Source organism: Nymphaea colorata, chromosome 1 (genome assembly GCF_008831285.2).
Source record: "Nymphaea colorata isolate Beijing-Zhang1983 chromosome 1, ASM883128v2, whole genome shotgun sequence".
NCBI lineage: Eukaryota > Viridiplantae > Streptophyta > Magnoliopsida > Nymphaeales > Nymphaeaceae > Nymphaea > Nymphaea colorata.
The window spans coordinates 14,041,408-14,054,357 of NC_045138.2; the positions used below are offsets into that span (position 1 = coordinate 14,041,408).

A 12,950-nucleotide genomic window follows, 5' to 3' on the forward strand; every position below is an offset into this window, starting at 1 on the left:
AAACATACTACTTTATTGATCATTCGTGATTTTAGTTTCCGTCTTGTATCAGAATCTGAGAAAGTCGACGCATATCACCGGTTCTAAAAAATGTAAATGAATTTTTTAATCAATATAATATTGATATATCGATGTGTATCGGCCACCAGCCTCATACCAGCCGAATTCTAGGGGGTCCATATCGGCCTCCACACGGCTATTTGCCAAAGTACATCGAAATTGACAACAAAGGCTCGAGTTGCTAGTCGCAGGAATTCCCGCTTGCTAGAATGGCCTTACAAACATATGTTCAGTCCAAAGATTGAAGGAATTGGAGCATATACTTACACGAATCTCGAACAATGGACCAGAACCTTCCAGTTTTGAATGTTGGCCGATAAGTTTTTTATTCTACGATAAAGAATCAGTCAGCCGCAAGATTTCTGCCGCCCCCCTTCTTTTTTCCCCCTTTAAGTAGCTGGCCTATCGCAAAGAAGACCGGCCACATGCTTTCTCTCACGCTCTCCTTCCCTCATTTCTCTCTCTTCCCCTATTCTTTGGCGGTAAAGCCAATACGACTGCAAATGAAACATGCGGCTTCATACCTGTGCATTATTAAAAATTTAAACATCTAGCGTATCCTGTGATCTGTCGCCGAAGGATGCTGAAAACCAACGTAGGAGCACATTGTTCTTCGTCTTACCATTATTGCGGATCCATCACCTTACCCCAACGTAAACAATATAATATCCATCATCTCCGGCGACTGTGAAGCACAATCCAAGTAGCGTCAAGAACCTCCTGCACGACCACTAGATGGCCTTTTACGTCATTTAGATCATTACATTCACACGGTTCGTGCAATAAGAGGATGCCTCTTCGGATTCACGATCTCTCCTTTCCAACGTTGGCGGGGTGACGCCCCTAAAGAGGAAGTGTCCAAGGAGGAAGTGCATGAATTCAAGAAATGGAATCAACTATTAAAGCTGTCATTTAATCTAGTAGGTTAGATCACTGATCAACAAGAAAGATACGAGTAAGAAAAACACTAAAAACTTTTTACATTAACATTTGCCGCAAAAACGAGTACACTGGATACAAAAATAATGTGGAAAAGATATATTGCCTTAAAAACTAGTTGACAACGGCCCTGCAGATTCTATTACATGGTATAAGAATCCCGTAACATTTACCTACACTCTTCTAATACATAATAAATACATGATGCCTATCTCAGGACTTGTTACTGCAGCCTGGGGGTCGAAAAAAAGAAAAATTTTAATCATCAAAACCACCGTAATCTTCATCGATGGTACCATCATCAGCATCCGCCTCGTAAACTGCAGCATCCATTTCAGTCTCTTCTTTATAGCCTGCAGCCAGATCCACTACAGGCCTTTTAAGAATTTCCTTGCTGTCTTCATCCGAATATCCTACTCTCTCCGCAGACGTCCTCATAGACTTTAAGTTCGCTTCACTGAAAAATGAAGAGTAGGGTTTCGACACCTGGGAGAAAAAAAAAGGAAAACCAACAACCTCGTAAATCCCAACAAATGAATAAAGTAGATTCAAACTTTCAAGTGCTAGAAACATGATATTTCCAGTCTTTCAGTTGACAATGATGGACATCTACTTTCCTTGATTCCAGAATAGCACAAGATTCAACAATTTCCACAGACATAACAATACACCAGAACAAGTGGTACACATTAGTTCGTATCTGAACAAATGAAAGCACAATCCATCAGGTGTGCTTGGTCCTAGCTTTAGGAATCTCCCATGCACTAACCCGACTGTAAAACCATCCATAACACATACACCATTTTCCACAAACTTGAAATTATAGGCATCATCTAGTCCACAAGTTGCATAATCAAGTGTTGCCAGTCAACTGTAAACTGCACTAGTGGAGTGGATGATGACAACATTATTAGACCCAATCAATTGGTCATTTCTGCTTTTTTTGAGCTTTTCATAACCCCATTAACATGCTAAGATTTCATAAACAAGTTTATATAAAACAATTTCTAAATTTACCAATGAAATGCTCTCTCGTTAGGATAGAGAATTATCAAATCAACCAAAAAATAAGTACATAACTTTACAACTTCGGCAATTGTAGATTTGAAAAGAGAGAGTTGGACTCTAGAGATCAAACTTTGGGTAAAATGGCTATTAAACCATTTCATTCCATCGCAATCAGGTGGATGAAACCAACCAACAAGCCACTATAATGTCAACCCATGCAGAGCAAAGCTGTCCGTTGATTAGAGCAGCCATTCGTCCCATACCTTAAAATAACATTTTCTTTCTTTAGCATTTTCCACAAGGCCGTGCCAATGCTTGTCGTGTGCTAGTGTAGATGCGGAGCCAACCACCTACCAATCCTCACAACGTTAGCTATTACATAGAGAAATATAACCCCTTGCACAAAAAAAGTTACACAAAGATACCAGGATTGATGATCTCGCTCTTGTAATTCCCACATTCATCCGCCGGAAGTCAGCTACAAAACCAATCCTTTTTTCAGTGTTGGAACGCACACATGAAAAAATTGCTACATCCTTTTCTCGCCCCTAACCAACATCAGAACATTTAAAACTTACAACACTTTACAATCACATTGATAACTCCAGCTCAAATACCAGCAAAAAAGACTTACCTGGAAACCATCTACTGTATTTACATCTATTAACTGACCAGCCTGTGCTCCAAGTTCAGCACGAAAGCGCTCACGAATAAGTTTCACTTGGTGTCTATAAGGAGAAATGACTGCTATTTGGGAACTCGAGTTGAGTTCAGGATATCTGGAGACCAAATTATGAAACATAAGGAGGATAAATTCCACTTCTTCAATGTTTACCCATGAGCCACTTCCAGAGGGCTGGGACTCAATGCCATCTATATCAAAAAAACAAAATGGCCCAAAGCAACGGTACACATGCCATGCACGCATTGTACCAAGTAGAACATTGGGGCCATCATCCAAGGATTCAGCATAAAATTCTTTTGATGGAAAGCTTCGTATCTGCACATACAATCAAAATTACAAATCACAACTATGAACTTCACTTGTTGAAGTCTAGCTGCAGGAGTTAGTTCAACCTCAGGGTGCATGCGATACTGGGTCTTTAGCATATGCACCGGATAGCCAGCCAGCTGAAATCTTTTAAATAGGCTCATCCCATACCTGGCAGGTGCAGAACATAGCTTCCTTATATAGATCATAAGACAAAAGAATACCATAAGAAAAATAGCATTGAGAGGACATTATGTTCACCCAAATCTCTCAGCAGTCGAAGAAATCACAGTGGCAGGCAACTGAAGGGGGTCACCAACCTGAGTTAACATAGTGGTGGAATCCATGGATAAGTAACTTCACCAACTCAAGCAACAGAATCAACACATATCTCAACTTAATAGCACAATTCAAATTCCATTCAACTGTAGTCCCATTAGCAACAGTAGATAAATTAATCTCATAAAATATCCAGTAGAAGAATCTTCTGCAAATCAGAAAAAACTCCAACTGAACATTATAGAGAAAAGAATTGTTACGTATTGAAATCTCTAGAAGAAACATTAGTTAAATCCAAGAACAGAAATGTAAATATGGCCATCTCCATGAAATAACTGCCATTCCCTATTAAAGCAAGTCAGCAGCTGACAAGTAGAGGCTGAATGTGCAGGAAAAACTTGATACTTTAGCAACAGAAAATGGAGCACCCCAACCTTTTACTAGAAAGTATTAGTATAGAATCACCTTTATGCTATGTATCACTGTATTAGAAGTATGGATCATTGAGGTGCAAACATTAAACACTATTTCTAGGAGCAATGAACCATGGTATGTTTGAGACATTAACTTGGAAAAGAAGGGAAATTTTGGCACAATAACTCAAAAAACCCAAACCAGCCAACACCCCCTCCCCCCACCCTTTTTTTTTCTTTTTTGGAAAAAGAAAGTGACACAAAGAAGATCTCCACATTATTCCCTTGCAAATTCCAGAATTAGATAGCAACCCAAAGAAGAAAAGTCATCAACCATAATTCTTCAAATATTGATGTCCATTTGGATGTCTCTTCTTGTGATTTCTCGTGGGAGGCAAAAATCAATAGAAAAGAATATATGATGAAGGCCATGGTAATTCTAGAAGTTAACCAAGCAAGATATACACAAACAGAATTAGGAGTTGAATAAAGGCTTCACATGTGCAAAAACAAGATCGCATGATGCTAAGAGGTGGTTTCTCCTATTCTAGACTTCCGAATGTCTAAAGCACAAGGGCACTCACAAAGGTCCATGATCTTGCATATTTTAGGTTGATAATGATACTGACAGCTTATCTACTGAGACAGATACCAGGAACAATACACGACAACATGGCCTCTTCACACCTCAAAATCATATTATATTCCTCAGGTAAGTATCAGGCTATGCATCCATAAAGGGAGTTCAACTGTAAAGACCAAGAGAAATGAGATACATAGTTCCCCCCTTGCAAGGCAACCCATGTAATCAACATGCAAATGTACCATAGCTAATCTACATCCTAGACTTCCTAATTAACATTATGTAGTTGAATCTGGTGCCTTTTGCATAATTTGAGCAAGTTAATCTAATCATGCATCGCCTTCTAAAGAAATTCTCCAACATGTCTTCAGTAGATAAAGATCCTTAAGCAGTTTCCTCGAAATGATGTGCTTGATTGAAGTCTGTAACAAACCTTAACCTAGATGGCTAGAATGGTTGGACGCTTCTTGGTTTTTAAATCAGTTTACTACAGTAGGTGATATGCTAGATGAGGTAACCCAAGGTACATATTTGGTCTCTCAACCAATTGAAAAGCAAAAGCCTTTGACTTGCTTACCTGAAGAGGTTGGTACATTCACAGTATGTAGGAGGGGCACCTTTATGACTAACAAACCATAGAAGGACACATGCATGTCCATTTGATGTTTCTGCCTAAACCAGATACTAGCCATTGCAATTGCAAGAGAGATTGTTTACAATGGATGTTTGCAGTTAAACTTCTTCAGTGTTCAAACATTATGGCAAGTTGCATTCTTCACAGGAAGTGTAACAAACATATTTGCGTTAAATGCAAATTTAGTGATTCAAAAGCTAATAAGGATTTACATGTAAAGAAGAGCCAAAAAGCCAGACAATGTACCAGAAACAACTGCTTGCATCCATGAGCCAATGGTATAAGAGTTGCTGGTTCTACCTGAAATACAACACAAACAGAATATTAAATATACAGTTGGCATGAGACGTATAGAAACCAGAAAAGATTGTTGCTTACAGCTTGAGCAGCTTCATCAATGACAACAACATCAAATATACGGTTCATTCGACTGAAAAGGCCTGATCCGCTAAAACTTAAGGTTGAGAAAACCTGCAATTCAAAGAACTATTAAGACAACCATTACTTCATTTGACACAACAAAACACTGGTCCTTTATCAGATTATGCTTCAAGATGCACCCTAATTTTTGAACTTTTGACTTCCAACTTGAAAGTTTTAAGCTAATTGTCCACCCAGATGTACACAGCTCTTGTTGGCAACAATCACATGGTACAGGAAAGGACAAATTAGCACTTTCGCTGTTTCTAGAAAAGAAAGATATATTTTTTTTTACAGATTAGCTGATTCATCAACTATTAAAGCACTTAAGTCTCTGAGAAGCATTTTATACAATGGCTGATTCATCAATTATTGAAGCACGTATATGATCCCGCTGCAATGATGAAGGACCCATATTTTTTCCTGCACCACCTGTTGAAAAATCCATACTTGCAAGCCTTTGATCCACCTGCCAGCATGAAAAGACGCAGATAATTGGATACCACAACTAATGGAATAATCAGTTCCATTTGCTGTCTTTTTATGGTCAAAATACATACCAGGTAATCCATTGAGACTGCTTGAATAGAATGGTGAGGATTCAAACCAATTCTGACAATTTTTGGATGATACTGATGGCTATTTTCGTCCACAATACCTGCAACACAGTTCAACACATCACAGAGATTAGTAGATTTCAGAAACAAAAAGGCTTTAAGTTTCAACACATAAGTTCTTAATATCCAATTGTTAGGTTGACATAACCTCAAAGACATGAAGCACCTGTGTTCAACAAGCGGACAACAATCTCATCTAGTGCAGAATTTGATGGAGCACATACCAACACATGGGCACGGTATTTTCGCTTGCTAGCAACAACTTCAGGTTTCTGTGAGAAAATTAACAAAGAAACTAAAATCCATAAGGGAAACAGTTTCATTTTCAACTTATGTCTAACAAAACCAGCATACAAACAATGAGCTACTTATCTGGTATAAACTTACTAATTCATTTCCTGTTAATGGAAAGAAACCATCATCACCATCTTCTGGCATGATTGCATCTCTTGGATTTGTTCCAGTTAACCATGGTGATGCTTTCACCCAATTGACATATCTATGAAAGAAAACAAGCCAATTGACATATCTATGAAAGAAAAACAACTCAGGAAAATATTGCATAAATGAACCGATTGAGACTTGCTTCAAAGTAAAAAAAAAAAAAGGTTAAATGACTTTAAGATGACAAGCAAATGCAAAGAAGAGAATATCATATTTAATGAATATGGCACCACATATTTATCATGAGTCATGATCCACAAACCATACCACATTACTCATGGACAGTATGTTGAGGAACAAAGGAAAAAAAAGTGAAGCCGGTTCAGTAAGAACTACGAGGGCAAGCTAACATAAATTGTTGCTTTTCTGACCAGACCGGGCATCCATTTCTTAAGCGCAAAGTGATGGAAATCAACTTTAACAAAATAACTACAGTAAAAATATGGTGAACTTTCATTCAGAACATGAAATTGATCAAATAAAACTGCAAGAAATGTCAAGAATAAACAGTAGAGTTGGGCATACTTGTCTGTGAAAGACAATACTGGTCTGCTCTGTAAAGCAAATGACACGCCCCTGCATAAAATAATAGACAACAGCAATTAAAGAGCAAATCAGATTTACATTGATGAATTAGAGCTTTTTCAACTAATCCATGCATATCAATGGTATCTCAGAAACTAAAGTTAATGAACTAGTTGAACATTGTCTAGCTCTGAAGAATGTAAATTTGAGCCAAAAGCTGGAAAACAGAAACAGTTCCAATTGGTTTAACTTTCAACTGATCTCCAACTACAATTAAATATTTTCAGAAGACATGAAATATGGCTATGGTCTTACCATATACAGAATCTGGAAAATAGACACCGAATATGCTTGGTCAGATGTTCCTTGCAAAGATCCCACTATAGGAAGAGCAGATACAAAGGATATAACGTAATGCACTATATATAGCTGGATCTATATTCCATTCTGTTATACACCTTCAATTGGAAAAGGATGACATGATAACAGAGAGATGTTGGCCATGTGCTTCTCACGTTGGAAGATATCCTAAAATTTTGATAAGCTATAAAGATCACGTCAAAAACTCTCTAAATGTTCAGCAGTTCATATTGAACTAATTTTTGTATATCAAAATTTGGTGGGTCCAATGTTCTTAATCAATGCTAGGCATGGTAAGCATGTCGACCTTGCTCCAATTAGCCAGTCTTGCATGACCTCATATTGAAGACTATAAATCAAATGCAGCATACTTTGTCAGTTGCTAATTTTTATTAGGCCTGCTCATTATAAAAGCAATGTCAGTTAATGCTCATTTTGAGTTAAGCAGAAACAGGATCGGATTTTCATGGAATTCTGGCCTGTTGCATTTGCACCAAGGATTTGAGACATGGGTTGAGACTCTTGGTGATTCAGTAGTATCTGATGCTCTCCATGCAGATGAACAAGAACATGGAGTAAAAAGTGCTTGAAACTCATGTTGGCTCCAGAATTGCTTTTAGGTCAATTTAATTCTGATAGCAATAGCTGAGTGGGTTTGGATCATACTATAGCAAACAATGTCAATTCAGGTTCCATCATAGGGCCTTCAGATGGAAATGATAGGGAGTTGGGACGATGACACAATTCAACACTTGGCAAGATTAACACAGCAAAGCTGATTCCAAGTTGGATCAGTTCCAACCCCACCAACAATTGTCCATCCACAATGGGACAAGTGTTGGAGTGAGAATGAATGAGAGGGTTTGCAGAAGCCACAACCTATGGATGAAGAAAATGGAAGAGCTGGGAAAGTTTCCAACTGGTATAAGGTCCAACCACTGGTTTATGCTTTGCCTGCTGAATTTGGTTAAGCAATGAGGTTGAAATACTGAACTATGAAAACTCTAAAGTCTAAACATTTATATTTTTACACGTGGGAAAATCTAATATCCTGGCTTTGGCTTCCACTTCCAAGTACTTCCTCAGAAGTATACAAGTATTCCTGCACTCAGATAAAGACCAAAAACATTTCCAGCAGGGTTCTCTCAAGGGTCATGGCATATTGAGAATCACTTCAGGCAAATGGAATCACCCTGCATAGATTTCCCATTTGTTTTTCTCTGCAGGGGCATGTGCATGTGTTGTATGTGGATGTGGTTATTATTACAATCATTGCATATTTGTGCACTTCAAAATAGATCTTACTTGTACAGGTTTTAACCTTTAGTTCTTTGGTGTTATGATTGAGATGCAAAACCTTATGATCGAATAATTGGATGTAAAACCTTAGTCTGCCCAATTGATCTAAATGATACAAGGAAAAAAAAAACTGAAATGCCTATCAACGTAGTGACTGAGGAAACATCATAGTCAATGAAAATTTAGTTTCATCAACCTCTTCAACCCCCATGACTAGCTGGATCTAGACCTCTAATTTGGGAGAAGGATCTGGCTCCAAGTTTGCATCACAAACTGATGTTAATTTTGTTTACTATATTTCTTTATAAGGAAAAAAAAGTGTCATATACTAGTCAAACCTTTTTATCAAAAATCACTATTAAAACAGCGAACAACAAAAAGACATAAAAATTACATACTTTGCCTGGACCCTTAAAGGAGTTGAATGCAGAATTGCGCTAAGCAGTCCAAGAATTGTTTGTGTCTTTCCTGTTCCAGGAGGGCCCTACAGAACAATTGTCTGCATGCATGAGTTAGGCAGTAAGATCCTAATAGTTTAAGAAGCAAATGTGCAATTTGGAAAACAAATATGTGCAAGTCATTTTGTGTTGCCTGAAAAGAAAAAGTTAGAATACACCAGCATATTTCCAGGTAATCAGAAGGGGAAAAAGTTCTCCCTATGTAGTTTCAGCCATGACTATCTAGGAGGTTGAAGTTTAGAACTTTTACCATTATAACAGCAACATAAGTAATCTAGTTCTACTGTTTCCCACTGATAGTACAAATTACTGAATATAAGCTTATACTTATTTTTGTAATCATAAAACAATTCAACAAGATCCTGGTCCAGCCAACAAATAATTAGCATACTTAGATTGTATAAAGTACCCTGGATTTTCTTCCTAGATGGTTTCATCCACCTACCACCCTCAAGCATGAATAACAAGAAATACTATGCGAAAAATCAAGGATTCAAACTTCAAACTGCACACATGTAACTGGTACCAAGATCACGCACCTATTAATCCAAAACACGGGAAGAGGTAAACTGCAGCATAACGAGACCTATTTTTATGTGTGTGTAAGAGAGGCAGTTGCGAGTCATATTTTGTGAAAAATGATCTCTAAAAAGAGTAGTTCATACTTCATAGTGTGCATTTGACAAATTTGAATACTTAAGATATTGACTAATTTAAGAACTCTGATGCTGAAAATTCAGACAGGACACAAATAGGTTTTCTGACGAGCACTGAGCATACAAACAATCAAAATCCAAAGAAAATCACCTCCAGAACTCTATCAGACAGCATGGTTCAGCTCTCAAACATACCTGTATTAAGGTGACAGGTTGACGCGAAAGACCAGCCTGCAGCATACACAAGGAAAAGTATTACGTCATTTGTATTAAACTATTAAAAGAGAAAGTGAGATTGATACTGCAGTCATATTTTTTAAACACACACATACGTGTATGTTCTTATGTTCATATGGACAGAAAACTTAACTAATGCCAAAATCTAACCTGTATGGCTTCTAACTGTGACTTGTTATGATTATTCTCTAAAAACTCCATGAGAGGTCTTGGAACATTCCATGCATGATCTCTAAGATCACCATTTTGCATCTTTGCCGTCGCAGATAATATCAGATCTGAGAAGGGAAGGGTACCAACAGCATGGAGAGCAGCATATTCACGCATGATAGTTGATAAACTGCATACCTGTAATGCTTTGGCAAATTTAAATGGAAAGTTGGAAACCATGTAGTGTGTAATGACTTATGTGGCTATCTACACAAGATGTTTTGATATTCCCTCCATTCAACATGAAATAGGAGTGTATGAACTCAAATTAATGTTTTGGAATTGGCTACATTTTCTGGTCATTATAAACTTGCCTGTATACAAGGAAGGCCAATTGTAACAAACCAAAATTGTTACAAAAATTCAGAAGCACATTGATACAGATCCTACATGCATTTCTGATATGAATTTGTGTGCCACCATTAAGTTAATACTAAATTGCTAGCATAAATAGTAAAAGACACAATAATTCTCAGTGTCTTCAACTGTTACCTCTGCAAATGTGAACAATATAAATTAGACCTTGTTAAGGAAATCATAACACTTTAAATCAGGATTCTCAGGTTCAAAGTGACCAAAACTACACATGAATCCACGCAGAATAAGGTATACGTAATGTAACACCAAATAGCACATGGAGGAAATAAGTACTACGGGTGCACCCTGTAAAATATTGAAAAAGTTCACTTGCTGATTACATTTAAGATATAATGATCACCATCCATTCAAACAATTTACAAATTTTAATTTTTAAACCAAAATTACCTTAGACGAATGTAAGATTACCAATGGATAAAAAGGACATATCCGGTCAGTGATCATCCTAGTCCATATTTATTTTAAGGGAAGAAATATCTGTTCACTTAAAGGGATGGGAAACGGACATCAATGAGAAGGAAACGCATTTTACCTTTCGTATGTTGATAGGAATGTTCTTCATCTGAAATACAGAGAGCATTCTCGAGAGCCTAGGATTGCTCTCAACCTCCTCAACGTTTAGTTGTTTGACCTCTCCACCGAGAAACGTTCTTAGCTTGAGCTTGGTTCCACCATCACGGCCATCCACAATTGCAAAAGCATAAGTGGCGGGCAATGTTTTTGCACCTTCAAACTTGAAACAAACATTTAAAGAAAATGAGAGAGAGAGAGAGAGAGAGGGCTAACATGAAAACTGTCGCAGAACAATCAACCATAGGCAAACTGTCGCAATTCGCAAGAGTCAACATGAAGAATCATACGCTCCTATGTTCGAAATCAGAAACATAGAAATGCAAAAGAGCACCTTCTCCCTCGAGAGAAGAACGAGATCATTGTCAGACACGTCTTCGCCGAATTCAGGCTTGACGACGAACGACAAAATATGGAACCCATTCGACTCCTCAATGGCCACCACGACACCGACGTCCCATCCTCCCGCTGCCTCAAGACGACCGAAATCGCTCAATCAGTACACATTCTACAACTCGAACGGGGGAAAGAAAAACAAACCGATAAGAGATTGACGACAACTTTTTATAGAAAAAACTCATCTCACCTTCTTCATCGGACCCTTGGGTGATCTGGGCCTTAACTTCCTCGAAAAGGAGAGGCTCGAAGATGCGCATGTACTCGTCAACGTCCCTGAAAGTATGTTTTACCTTCTGGAGCACCAAACCGCCCCCGTCCCCCTTCTTCCTCTTCTTCTGCAATCCCATCATGACAAACGCATAAATTTTCAACACATGCAGCAAGACACAGACGAAGAAGAAGTGAAACGGAGATTTGAGGGAGGGGTTACAGAGGAGGCATCTGAGGATTCGGAGAGGAGTTGGATGAAGTCCCAGGAGAGGACGATCTTGTGGAAGCGGGAGATATGGAAGGCTCCCTGTACGACCTTCTCCAACGCCGCCTTCTCCCTCTCGCTCTCTCCCCCAAGCCCTCCTCCGCCTCCTCCCGCCACCGCCACCATCTCGCTCTCTCTCAAACTACGAGTGAGCAAGTGAGGCGAGAAATGGAGGGAGATCGCGAGGGGAAGCATTCTATTTCTTGCTTCTTGTTTCTACCCATGGCATGAGGACGAAGCGGGCGGGTCTCATATGGTCCGGGTCGTTGTGGAACCCAACCCGAACCACTTTTAGTCATATTGTCATTGACTTGTATCGCTCATGACCATTTAAGACTACTGACCAACCTTTTGGATTTAAATAAATCCGGATCCAATCCAACAAGCCCTAGTAGGGGCAAGGCGTATTTATTTTAATTGAACCTCAAATTGGGACTATTTTCTCATTCATTCAAAGGTTTTCCTTTTTTTTTCTTTCTTTTTTTTGGATGGGTCTGACTTCATATCCTTCGATCTGAGATCCTCTCAGTGATATCATGTCATTTTAGATCTCAAATCCGACGTAAACAAGTCCCCAGGTTTTGGGTAGAAGATAACTGGACGTAGGTTCCAATCTCAGTGCTCATATGTTTATTAAAGAAAGAATATAAAAGCAAATGTTAACTCTAAAACAAAAATACGTCACCCTTTTAGATGGAGTTATATTCAAACTACTATAAGTTGAAAGAGTGTTTGAAGAAAGTCATGAAACCGAACACAATCACCGTTCTTTCCCCAAGATTGACGTATCAATTTTCTTTTCCCTCCGTCCCGTCCTGTTTTGCAGCAGATGAGAATAATTTTATCGTCTTTTCAAACGCGTAAAATGATTTAGTTTTCCCTCCCATGGACTAGAACCATTCTTAAGAAGAAGGCCATGCAGGAAGCCTGAAAGTGAGCTCAGCAGACACTGACAGAATCTGAAAAGACAAACCAGCGGTGCTTGATTCTTGGAA

At 38.5% G+C, this 12,950-nt stretch overlaps 1 protein-coding gene across 3 annotated transcripts; it reads right to left on the reverse strand.

The window, feature by feature from the left end:
- Nucleotides 1–1,012: 1,012 nt before the first annotated feature.
- LOC116245894 (probable helicase MAGATAMA 3) lies at nt 1,013–12,122 on the reverse strand. 3 transcript variants are annotated; one of them, XM_031617498.1, is made up of 20 exons: nt 11,911–12,122; nt 11,668–11,815; nt 11,416–11,549; nt 11,044–11,244; nt 10,074–10,271; nt 9,882–9,917; nt 8,971–9,056; nt 6,914–6,964; nt 6,332–6,443; nt 6,111–6,216; nt 5,888–5,985; nt 5,680–5,796; nt 5,286–5,378; nt 5,154–5,207; nt 3,260–3,318; nt 3,085–3,169; nt 2,642–3,007; nt 2,433–2,555; nt 2,271–2,357; nt 1,013–1,485 (listed from the first exon to the last, which is right to left on the reverse strand). In XM_031617498.1, exons 1-20 carry the CDS (start codon nt 12,079–12,081, stop codon nt 1,258–1,260), a joined length of 2,553 nt encoding a protein of 850 aa, XP_031473358.1. In that variant the 5' UTR covers nt 12,082–12,122; the 3' UTR covers nt 1,013–1,257. The 3 variants fall into 3 exon arrangements, with proteins under 3 accessions (XP_031473358.1, XP_031473357.1, XP_031473359.1); XM_031617497.1 differs by having other exon boundaries at nt 6,332–6,473; XM_031617499.2 differs by having other exon boundaries at nt 1,318–1,456; nt 6,332–6,473.
- Between the last annotated feature and the right edge of the window lie 828 nt (nt 12,123–12,950).